Source organism: Mandrillus leucophaeus, unplaced genomic scaffold (assembly GCF_000951045.1).
Source record: "Mandrillus leucophaeus isolate KB7577 unplaced genomic scaffold, Mleu.le_1.0 Scaffold2, whole genome shotgun sequence".
In the NCBI taxonomy this organism is placed as follows: domain Eukaryota; kingdom Metazoa; phylum Chordata; class Mammalia; order Primates; family Cercopithecidae; genus Mandrillus; species Mandrillus leucophaeus.
In genome coordinates, this window is record NW_012102031.1 from 13,882,974 (window position 1) to 13,896,092 (window position 13,119).

The 13,119-nt window shown below is 37.7% G+C and overlaps 1 protein-coding gene across 3 annotated transcripts in view; it reads right to left on the reverse strand.

Moving 5' to 3' along the window:
- Window positions 1-500: 500 nt before the first annotated feature.
- The window catches only part of HORMAD2 (HORMA domain containing 2), a 103,514-nt gene continuing 90,895 nt past the window's right edge, over window positions 501-13,119 (reverse strand). For all 3 annotated transcript variants that reach the window (XM_011979103.1, XM_011979105.1, XM_011979104.1), the window contains one exon: window positions 501-1,530. In XM_011979103.1, coding sequence (XP_011834493.1) covers window positions 1,426-1,530 — 105 coding nt within the window. In that variant the 3' untranslated portion in view covers window positions 501-1,425. The remainder of the gene's footprint in view (window positions 1,531-13,119) is intronic.

Below are 13,119 nucleotides of genomic sequence, written 5' to 3' on the forward strand. Positions count from 1 at the left end.
ATAAATCCAATACCTTTCCCCTCCTTCTTTTAGTGGTAGAGCAGGTTTTCATGAGTCCACTTAATACACTAAAAGAAGGGGAAATGCTCCTCCTCGTTGGCAGGCCCCAGTGCTACAGTCCAATTTAAGACCCTAGTTTGGTAGGCTGCCCTAGTTAGTCAGGAATGGCTGAGAGTCTGGCGTATGGCAAGGGGCAGTGCTGAACAGGCAGGCTCCCTGGGATTTTCCTACAGAGATTTACCTTAGTCTGGGTCAGAGGTCACTGGTTCTCCATTGTGTATGTGTGTGTGTGTGTGTGTGTTAGAATCTGGAGAGTTTTCCACAGCGCCTGAACCTGAGAGTTTGATTTAGTAGAAATGAGGCAGGCCTAGTAATCCATATTTTAACAAGCACTCCAGTTATTGATGTTCTCACTACACTTTACATTTGGAGAAATACTGATGGTAGCAAATAAACTTTTCCTTTCTGTGTGAAAAAAGATGAGCAAAAAAAAAAAAAAGTCTTGTATTTTCATTTTATTTAACCATAAGTCACACACTTAACATTTAACTTATTGGTCCTATCCTTTTAAATTAAATTACTAAACCTCATTTTATAAGTTACTAAATCTCATGTTATATAAATAATAGAAATAACACTTTAAGTCATTTATTGTTCAGTTCATACTAATCATCAATTAAGTCTATCCAAATTCTTCCAGGATAAGGAGGGAACTAATAGCATCATTTGCAGGTTGCAGACTGATAAACTGAAGTGCTTGTTGGGAAATATTCAATATAGGTCTTAAGAAGAGAGCCAGGCTCCCAAATTGCAGCATGTTCCCTGTTTTGGATTGGCTAACAGAACAGGGCCTGGGGCCATAGTTGAGGGAGGGCACATTTTGGTCCCACAATTAGCTGATCAACCTTGTGACTGAGGTTAACACATAAATCACACCTGGATAGGCACCTCCACATGCATCCTATGCAACTCTGTGGGAATTTTTAGTACAGCTAGAAAGGGATTCCAGTATACAGGTTACAACAAGTCAAAACATTTCACAGTAGCCTAAATACCTGAAGAGTTTAATTATGCAAAAAAAAAAAAAAAAAAAAAAATCCTTCTTTCCTTTGAGAACAACAGCTTCTTTCCAAAATAACTGCTGTGGTTCTTTTACAAATATAACATAAAAGGTGCCTCATCTCTAACCCAGCTTTGAAGTAATGCTATCCAGAGGCAGCCCTATTGACGCTCTTTCCTTGTGGCAAAGTGGACTCATGTCCTACCTGGCCAGTAATTTAGCACTTACTAACCGACAAAAAAATTGAGCAAACAATTTAGAAAAAGGTTTTGGTAACAGGAATTCACTTTCCTGCTAAGACAGTTTATGCATGTTTTTACAAAATAAACTTAATTTAAAATAAATGTAGAAAGAGTATTTAGCTTTCATTTTCTGTTAGGGATGAAGACCTTCACTGGTTCACTGACCTTCCTCTTCTTCCTGGAGTACTCAGAACTTTGCTGACTGCACATAAAATTCATTCTTTGAATCTGTGGGAATTACCAGAGAGAGGCACAATTCAGCAGAGATTTTGACATCTGCACAAGGCATATATAAGACAGGTAGACCAAGCATTAATCCCTAAAGCTGCATAACGGATCCAAACCTGCTTTCCTGTGGGCTGGTTTGGCCCTGCACAGAGGCCCTGCTGCCAGTATCAGAGTCTGGTATTCCAAGTTTCAGGAGCTGAGGTCCCTTGGAGGCAGCCAGTTCCTGAGACAGTTTCTTGGCTCTCTCTAGTGAATTCAACACATCCAAGTCTTGAGAGAAGGCTTGTTAAGGTGTGGGGCCAACAAGAAGCAATTAAGGTTTAGGAGAGATCTGGGGCACTGACTGCTTTAGAGGCAAATGTAATTTAAGTCCCAATTTCAGGTAGCAGAGACATACTGCCTTGTCTTTTCTATCGTATGTTCAGAATAATGAATTAAGAAGAAACATAACCTTTCTCCTGAGGAGTATGTTAGTGATGAAAGGGAAGTTGGTCAGTGAAACATTATAGATATATATTTTGCCATTGAGTTTGGCTTTGGTAAAGATTTTAGAACTTATTTTTGCTTAACCAGGTGAACAATTAGATATATTATAATTTGCCAAACAATCCCTAATGCGTGGAATTCCAAGAAACACATAGAGGACATTTATATATTTTCCAGCCACTAGATGGGAGGAAAGGTTTTTCCATGTCCTATGTTTTTCACTTGTGAGAATATATAGTAGAGGTTCCAAAATTACCCCTTTTGTCCTTTGTAGGAGAGGCATGTTATTATTACTGATATGTTATTATAACAAAACAGTGCAAGTGCCAATAAAACATTTAAGTGCCATTTAGGAACAAAGATTGGGTATCAAAATGGCTAACTTAAGCACTAATTTATCCTTTAGTTTTATAAAGCAGTTGAATTTCTGATCTCAGAAACCACAAATTCCTTTCGGCTTATACTAAGACAGTAGCTATGCAAACTCTGAGAAAATATATAGAGCAGCCAGTCAAATAACTCGTTTACTTACATGTAAAAATTTGAAATGGCCTGCTCTAAAGGAAAGGAAATAGCAACATAAAAACTCAAAGCACAAAAACTAAGTTGTTATCTAGGAGATGAATTTGTTATGGTTTGACTGTAGGAAAAAGTATTTGGGAAAAGTTAGCTAGATATGTTGCTTGGCCATGCTTTCCATTCAAACCAAGCTATCCTCACCTCTATCAAATCTGGGTACACATGAAAGAAGAGAAGATGAGTGGACAAATTCTCAACTGACCAGTTGACCTGATGGTTTAATAGTTTTGTTCTCTTTTTCTTCCATTGTTCAAATAAATCAAAGTTTAATTATGAGTTGCAGAACTGTAATTTTATTGCAGTGAGTCAAAATATCTTCAATATTTCAAGGTAATATTGAACTCTCAATGGTTTATAGAAAATTAGTGGGCTGAAAAACAAGTATGTTATCAGCCAGGGGACACTTCTTAATATAGACAAATAATATATACAAACTACATAAACCAACAAATTTATCCACACAAAGGAACATTTGAGAAACATTTTTCAGGTGTATTCCAACTGGCTGAGTTTGTGTACTTGACGCCAAAACCAACAAGTCAAGCAAAGGGCCAGTAATCAGACAGGCTAGAAAGATTATCTGGATGATCTGAACATCAGATGATCATCAAATGACGTCTAATACATTTCATATTATATTTTAAACATACAGCTTATAAGTGTTTCTCTTTTAATTATTAAGTGTTTCTTGATGCAGATTAACAAGAGGCTACTATGATCTGTTTACCAATAGAGCCTCAGGAGTAGAGTATCCACATATGTATCTGAAAAAAACCCTGAAGATATGCTTTCTGGATATGATGTTGCCCTACTTTCCATCTTTGGTTTAGTAACATATTCTCCATTTGGGAAGCCAAAAAGTAGGCTTTGCCTTAAGCACAAATAGGATAGCCAGCTGATTTAGTAGCAGTATTTGGGAAGTTCTAGAAGGGATCCCTTCTTCTAAATGACTCTTTTTAATCACTTATTCCTTTATTCACTCCCTTTAAAAATGCTTGTTACCTGAATGTTCTCCCAAGGTTCTGTCTTTGGCTGTCTTTCTCCTTATTCTCCACACCCTCCCTGAGTGATCTCATCCGCTTTTAGGAATCAATTACCAATCATAAGCAAAGATCCCCACATTTTTGTTTACAGCCTAGATCTTCCTTCTGAACTTCAGATCTATGTGTGTATCCAACTGCCAACTAAAAGTCTCTACATGGGTATTCCAAAGAAAACTCAAGTGCAGTCTGTCCAAATTGGAATTCATCATCTGCTTCTCTAAGCCTGTTCCCAATCTTTGTTCTCACTCACCCAAGGTGTCCAAGTTAAAAATCACAGAATCATCCATGAGTACTCCATTATTCTCATGCTAGCATCTAATTAATCACTAATTCTTTTGATCCTACCTCCTTAATAGCTCTCAAATCCATCCATTGTCCTCTATTCCCATTACTTCTTTAGTGCAGGCAAACATCATCTCTCCCAATCACTGGTCCCTACTCCCACTATGACTGCTTCTCCAGTCCATTCTCCACTCTGGAGCACAAGTTGTCTCATATGCAGATCTGACCACATCGCTCTTCTGCTTCATCAATCATCCATTAATAACTTCCCATGGACCTCAGAATAAAGTCTAGGTGCTTTATGGCCTTGGCCTATTTCTGCAGCTCCATCTTCCCCCACACTTAACCACTTGCAGTTCTAATGGGCCCTGCTTGCCCCACTCTGGACTTTACCTTTAATACCCACACCCATGCTTTGCTCCTCTCTTCCTCATTTGGCCCAGGGGCAGGTCCATAGTTTCTTCTGCCTGCTGGGCTTCCCTGACACCCCCACGGCTGTGTTCTTTTCTTACCCCTTTTGTAGCATTTACTATGCAGTATTATCAGGCCTACTTAGTAGTCTTCCCATCCAGAGTGTAAACTCCTTGAGGTTAGTGCCATTTTTTTTTTCCTTTTTGAAATGGAGTCTTACTCTGTCACTCAGGCTACAGTATAGTGGTGCAATCTCAGCTCACTGCAACCTGCATCTCCCAGGTTCAAGCAATTTTCATGCCTCAGCCTCCCAAGTAGCTGGGATTACAGCCACCCACCACCATGCCCAGCTATTTTTGTATTTTTATTAGAGACAGGATTTTACCATATTGGACAGGCTAGTCTCAAACTCCTGACCTCAGGTGATTCGCATGCCTTGGCCTCCCAAAGTGCTGGGATTACAGGCATAAGCCACTGCGCCCAGCCCCAATATTTGCATCATCTTTGTATTCTCAGTTCCTGGCATCTGGTAGAGCTCTTTAATTATTGGCTGAATGAATGAACACATAAATGAAACTGACTTTAAGCCAGGCGATGAGCTGGGCACTAAAAACATGTCTCTAGTAATACAAAGATCAATGAGACATAGATGGTTTCCCAGAATTGAGCCTTGTAAAGGAGAGACATTAAGTACACAATTACAATATAATGCAATACAATGTAATGCCAAAATTGACATTCGGCAATTCATTCAGCAGTTATTTATTAAGTGTCAGCTATGTGCATAGCACTCTTCTAGGTGTTTGGGACATATCAGAGAACAAAAGAGATAAAAATTCCTGCCCATGAATTTTACAATCTGGCCATGTTACTTTCCAATGGCATCCATTGCTTTTAGGACAAAGTCCAAAAATGGCCTTTCATACCCCAGACATAGTTCTTTACATTTTCAGGGGAGGGAAAGTGTCACAGACCCTGATGAAAGCTATGCACTCTCTCCTCAGAAAAACGCTCACACCTCCACTCACTTATCTACTTTGGCAGGCTGTTTGAGGGGCTACTAGACCCCCTGAGTACTTCCCAGTTAGAGTTATGACTCCTCAGGCCCTGGCTTTGCCTAGCCTCATACCTTGCTTCCTCTTGATTCTAAACCTTTGCACATGATGTTCCTTCTGCCTAAAATGTTCTTTACCCTCCACTGCCCTCCCTTTTTGCCAGTTGATTCCTACTTATTCTTCAGATCTCAGATAAAAAAAAATATTTCCTCAGAGAAACTCTCTCCATCCCAAATAAGTTAGGTCGCCCAATCATAGAACTATGTGGAGTTCTAGGAGATTAGGAACATGCATGTGTTGGTTACATTTGTATCACTAACATCTAGCAAATGCCTTGACATAGTAAAAGCTCAATAAATACTTTCTGATGAATGAATTTTCAAAGAACACTCTGCTTGCAGGGTAGAAATGTATTGGAGACATCAAGCAGATACAGTCTGTTATAGTGGTACACAGATGGTAACTTGCATGGCAGTGGAGATGGAGAAAAGTTAAAATTGAGAGATATATTTGGGAGGTGGAGTCAGAAGGATGGCCAGTTGGATATCATGGTAAGAGAGAGATAGATGGGTCAATAATAACTTCCCTGTTTCTAGTTTGGTTAACTGCATGGATGGAGGTGCTGTTCTCTCAGGTTGAGAAGAATGGGAGTTTTGAACCTGTTGAGTTTGGAGTGCCTACAAAACCTCCACGTGGACACGTTGAATTGGTAGCTATATGTAGAAGTCTGAAGTTCAGGAAAGAGGTCTGGGTTGGAGATGTAAATTTGAAAGTCATAAGCATAAGGAGGATAATTAATGCCATGGATGTGGCAGAGTTGGCTGATTGAAAGATCAGAGTGTGGGAAGGGAAAGAGATCAGGACATAGCCTAAGGAAATCCAACATCTAGAGATTAGTTAGAGGATGAGCCAACAAAGGAGACTGAGAAAGAGAGAGATAAAAGAAGATTAGTAGACTGTAATGTTGAGAAAGCCAGGGGAAGGGGGTTTTAAGGAGAGGGAGTGGAAAAATTAAAAGATGGTAGTCAACAGTGGCAGGTGTTGCTGAGAGGGCAAGGAAGATGAGGACTCAAATATGTCCACTTGATTTCACCACATGGGGTTTACTGAGTGCATTGGATTGGTGAGGGTGGAAGTCACTTTGAAGTCACGTGAAGAGCGAATAAAAGATTAAAGAAATTGAGACAAGTACACAAAGTTTTATAGAAGTCAAGAGGGAGTGACCAACTCAGGCTTGGGAATTTAGAGAAGGCTCCTTAGAAGAGAGACATTGAGCTGAGTATTGAAGGAAGAGCAGCAGTTCACCAGACTGGAAATGGTGGTGGGAGCAGGGGGAGGTTATTCTAGGCAGAAAGTTCAATATGTTTAAAGACAATGAAATGTGAAAAGACATGGAAAATATATGAGATGGTGGGAAATGTCCCTTTATTAGATTGACTATCAGGGTTAGGTATTATGCATTCAACATACTCCTGTTAAAAATGCAAATTCCCCTGAAATTTTTACTCAATATGATATTAGTGTAAGTAAATTTATCAAGTGGTCTCCAAGTGTCAGCCTACCAAAAGCAGAACCTCACAGGCTTTGGAAAAAGGACAGATATGTTGTGACACAGGAAGGGCAGTTCAGGGCACAGTACTTGTTTTGTGTGAGGAGGTAGACCTGCACGGGGAACCAAGGGAGAGGGCAGCCCCAGGCAGCCAGGAAATATAATGAGGTTTTGTGCCTGGGGTGAGTGTAGTGAATTTTGCTCACTTCAAAATTATTTTTCAAGTCAGATCTGGCAAAATGTTTTCTCTTGAGAAAACCAGTCCTCACCAGTATAAATTTGTAGTTAAGTTTATGTCTAGAATCTTTGGATTTGGCAGTTTCCAGATCAAAGACTTCTATGGTTCAAAGGATCTATGTCCCTAAAAGTAAGTTATATCACTGATGTTTTGATTCACTTAACATTTATATTTTTGGCACAATGAAAGGGAGATCAACAGTAATTATAAAATAAATGCCGTTAATATAAATGCAGTTTATGCTAACATTGTGATGAATAAGCAGTAAGAAAGCAAATGCTTTGAGAGAATACTTACCTTCAACACCAGTGGAGCTGTAAGCTTTCTTGATATGTTGGTACAGTAAAGGAAAGAAAGGAGTAAAACATGACAAGAATTATCCAAGTTTGTGGTAACGCCATTGACCAAGGTTACAAATAGAAGAAGTTGATGGAGTGGGAAGTGGGAGCATGATGGGGAAGATAGATGGAGAAATAATTGACTCTGTTTATAAGATTCTGAACTGGATGTGAGATACCCAAATGAAGCTGTTCACCAGGCATTGACTATGTGAGCTGGATCTAAGGATGGAGGAAATCACATCAAGAGCACACTGGGAAATGTCTCATGTTTTACTGGGACTTGTGAGGGGTTTGCCCATTCAATTAATTTCTTATCTTCTGTAGTTTGTGACCAGAGTTCTGGACCATGACTATCTCTATTTAGGAGGTAAATGTGTATTCTTCTTAGGCTCATAATCAGATATTTCCATTTATCTCCAAAAGTTATTACGTAAGTTCTCCCTTACCCCCTTCTCTAAGGTATCATATGACTTTAAAAGTTTTATAATTAATTCATTTATTTGACAAATGTTTTTTGAGCACCTTCTCTGTGCCAGACATTGTGTTAAACACTAAAGATACAAAGCTGATCAAGATACTTCATGTCCTCAAAGAAGGCCTGGTACAGGGAAACAAACAGGTTACAGAGGAAATGACAGAGTCATGTATAGGGTACAGCAGGGGTTCCAAAAAGATCTTATCAGTTCTTTCTGAGGAGGCCTGGCAAGGCTTCAAAGGGGATATGAAGCTTGAACTAAGTAATGCAAGATGAGCAGACATTCACCAGGTAAACAGCATTAGGAAATGGGGTTGCAAATAACATATTTTAGACAGAAGGAGTACAGGTACAGGGATATAAAGCAGGATACCTCTGGGGAATTGGGTATAGTTCAATGGGGCTAACAGGAAGGGTGTGGGAGTGGTGGGCTAGGTCAGACAATGTCATTCTTTAAAGTTTGGACTTTGTAATGGGAGTTTGTAATGGAATACCCTGAAGGGTTCCAAGAGTAGGTCTGTTTTAGAAAGATCCCTATGGCAGCAGTGTGAAGGGTGGATTGAAGAGGAGTAAGATGAGAAGCAATGAGGCTACTTCAGAAAAGGAATGATCTGAGCAAGACCAAAAGCCACAGTAAAGTTAGAGGGAGAACATTAAAAGGATAAAGGGCTCAGCAGAGACAGAATGAATGCCTGAACCTGAGCCCTACCATGACTTGATCATTAATTGGAATAAGCACAGGTATAGTAAAGGAAAGAAAGGAGTAAAACATGACAAAAATTACCCAAGTTTCTGGTAATGCCAGTGACCAAGATGGGAAATAGAAGTTGAGGGAGTAGGAGGTAGGAACGTGGTAAGAAGGATGGATGAAGAAACAACTGACTCTGTTTTCAAGATTCCGAGTTGGAATGAGATATCCAAATGAAGATGTCCACCAGGCATTGACTATGTGATCTGGAGCTAAGGATGAAGGAAATTGCATCAAGGGCATATATCAAAAGAAGTATTCACTTGGACAAAAGAAAGAATATTACTTCTTCTGAGGTCCAAAGGAATGAGGTAAAGTGGATACCGATATAGGTAAACATTTAAATATGAGAGCAAAATGTTGAATGATTTATGTTTCATGGCCTTAATTATTTCTATGAAGTAGAGTTTAGGTCATCTGCCTAGAAAGGGAGTAAATTGGTGTTGGGTGGCACTTAAAACACTTCAGTGGTAAAAGTATAAAATGGTCATTTGGACAATGGGAAAAGCAGTTGATCATAGATTTGTAAAAATAATGTAGACTTTTACTTAGGATCCAGATAGCTTTAAGACATAATACCTTCAAATGAAACATTTGAATGCTTACAACATACTATATACTAAAAAATTCTATATGTTATGTCATTTATTCCTCACAATAACTGTGTGTGATGGGAGGGGGAGTGTTTATTCTTCTTGTACAGATGTAGAAACTGAAGCTCAGAGAAGTGAAATGACTTATCCAGTTCACACATTTAGTAAGTGCAAGTTTTGAACCCAGGTCTCCTGATTTCAAGTTTAGTGCTCCTTAAAATTTGTTTCTTCAACCCAAAGGGGAAAACAAGGTAAGAAATTATAGAATGGTCTATAAGAATTCTTTGTAGCATCCTTAAGCTTCTATTTGGGGTTGATCTTTCCTTGGGCACAGCCTATTGGGACTTCAAACTAAACAAAACCAAAGTCAAATTTATTGTTTTTCCTTTGTAACCAATTTTTCCTCATGACTCTACAGTTTCTATAAATCATCATTTCCCAGTCATCAAAGGTGGAAAACAGTCACCTTAGATTCATCCCTTGTTTCCTAATGCCTACACAGTGTTCTTGTAATGAGTAAATGGAATAGCACAGATAGAGAACTTGGTATAACCTCTCACATGTGCAAGTCATTCAGTGACTGACAGTTATCATAATTCCTACTGCCACAGGAATCCCCAGCTCCAGGCAAATTGGATACTTGTGGTACACTGAAAAACAGGCCCCAAAAGATGTCCATGTCCTAAATTCTGGAGCCTGTGAATGTGACCTTACATGGCAAAAATATAAAAGGGGGACGTCTCTACAGATGTAATAAAGGATCTTGAAATGGAGAGTTCTTCTTAATTATCCAGGTGGACCCTAAATGTAGTCATATGTATCCTTGTAAGACAGAGGCAGTGGGAGATGTGAACACAGGCAGAAGAGAAGAAAATGTGACAATAGGGTCAGAGACTATTGTGACCAGGAATACCAGCAGCTACTAGAAGCTGGATGAGGCAAAGAATAGAACTTCTCTTAGAGCCCCAGAGGGAGTATGGCTCTACTGACATCTTGATTTCAGGCCACTGATACTGCTTTTGGACTTCTGGCCTCTAGAATTGTGAGAGAATACATTTTTGTTGTTTTAAACCACCAAACTTGTAATTTATTACAGCAACCAAGGGAACTAATCCTCCAAACATACCACATTCTTTTCCCTCTTCTCTATTTCCTCTAGATTTAAGAAAACAGAAATCTTCCATTACTTTCTTTCTTTTAAATTTTGAATAATTCCTTCAAGGCCAATGTCTAACAGTACTTCATCCACAAACCCTCTCTTGCTCTTTTAATCTGACATGAACTTTCTTTCTAATGAATATCCACACTACATTTTTGTAACTGAATGTTTCTGACAACATAAATATTTGTAAACAAATTGCCCTATACCTGGGATTGGATTTTTATTTAGGAATTCATGTGTATTAATTTTATGGCCTTTTGCCTCTCTGCAATGCTTTACACAATGTCTTTCACACAGTAGGTATCAATAATTCTTTGCTACACTACCTCTACTACTTACAAAAGTGTTCAGTTACACAGTTATTCATACATTCAAAAGCCGTACTGTCTAATATGATAGCTATTAGCTACATGTGGCCATTTATATTTAAATTAATCAAAATGAAATAAAACTTAAAATTTACTTCCTCAGTTGCATTAGCCACATTTTTGGTGCTCAATAGCCACATGTGGTGAGTGGCTACCTATTTGACATCACAGATACAGAACATTTTTATTATCACAGGAAGTTCTATTGGACAGAGCTATTCTACATGACAATCTTGAATATTATACAAGTAAATAGAAATTTTATTAGGGATTATGGTGATAATAGGAATATAGATACTAGAAATAATGTTTCCTCAAAACACGAAGGCATATTATTATAAAAATGTTGTTTCCCAAGATTAATTCATCAAATAAAAGTAATCTCAATAAAAATTCCAATAATATGTCTGTTGGAACTTGTTAGGCTGATTCTAATAGTCATGTGAAAGAGAAAATACGTGGGAAAACCTTAAAAAGAAAGAATAATGAAAAAGAAGAATAATGAGGGGAATAATAATAATAAAGAGAATAAAGAAAAAGAAGAATAATGAAGAATAAAGAAAAAGAATAATAATAAATATAAAGGGAATAAAGAAAAAGAAGAATAATGAGGGGAAACAGTTACCCTTCCAGATATTAAAAGCTACTATAAAATCAAGGTAATTAAAAATTATATCACAAGAGTAGATATATGGATCAGTGAAATAGAAGAGAAAATCTAAACACAAGCCTATGCTTTAGTTTATGAAAAAGGTGGCATTTCAATTAGCAGGGAAAGGGCAGACTATTCAGGTGGTACCAATAAAATGGGAAAAAGTTATCATACTGGGGGAAATATCCCAGCTAACTTAAGGAAACAAATGTATAAACCCAAACTACAAATCTAGTAAAACAAAATATAGAAAACATTATGTATAACTTTAGCATTGGGAAGACCCTCTTAAGTAACATATAAAATGTATAAAATGGGGATAGCATTAGGAGATATACCTAATGTAAATGACGAGTTAATGGGTGCAGCACACAAACATGGCACATGTATACATATGTAACAAACCTGCATGTTGTGCACATGTACCCTAGAACTTAAAGTATAATAATAATTTTTAAAAAGTAAAAAAAAAAATGTATAAAATGATGAGACCATGGAAAGACATCTGCATTCATAGATTGAAAGACAATATGGTTAAGATGTCAATACTACCCAAAGCAATCTACAGGCTCAACACAATCTTTGTCAAAATCCCAATAAAATTTTTTGCAGAGATAGAAAAACCCATTCTAAAATTTATGTGGGATCTCAAGGATCTCCAAATGGCCAAAACAATCTTGAATAAGAAAAACAAAGTTGGAGGTCTCACATGTCCTGATTTCAAAGCTTACTACAAACCTACAGTAATCAGAACAGTGTGGTACTGGCATAAAGACAGGCATATAGACCAATGGAGTAGAGTAAAGAGCCCAGAAATAAACCTTCATGTATATGGTCAAATGATTTTCAACAAATGTGCCAAGAACATTCAATGAGGAAAGATAGTCTTTTCAACAAATGCTGTTAAGAAAACGGAATATCCATATGCAAAAGAATTAAGTTGGACCTTTATCTTAGATCATACACAAAAGTTAACTCAGAAAGGATCAAAGACCTAAACTTAAGAGCCAAAACTATAAAACTCTTAGAAGAAAATATAAGGAAAATCTTTGTAACATTGGCGTTAACAAGGATTTCTTAGATATGACACAAAAAACAAAGGCAAAAGAAAAAATAGGTAAATTGGACTTCAAAATTTAAACTTTTGTGCATCAAAGAATGCTATTATCAAGGAGGCAACCCATGGAATGAGAGAAAATATTTGCAAATCATATATCTGATAACGGATTAATCTCCAAAATATATAAAGCATTCCTACAACTCAACAACAACAAAACAACACTGATTTTAGTGGGTATGGTGGTTCACACTTGTAATCGCAGCTATTCAGGAGGCTGAGGCAGGAGGATCGCCTGAGCCCAGGAGTTTGAGACCGGCCTGGGCAACATAGTGAGACCCCGTCTCTTAAAATACAAACAAACAAAAAAACAAACAAAATCCTGAGTTTAAGATGGGCAAAAGACTTGAAGAGACATTTCTCTAAATAAGATATGCAATTAGCCAATAAGCACATGAAAAGATGCTCAATATCACTATCATCAGAGATGCAAATTAAAGCCACAAAGATATACCACTTCATACTCATTATAATAGTTATTATTAAAAAA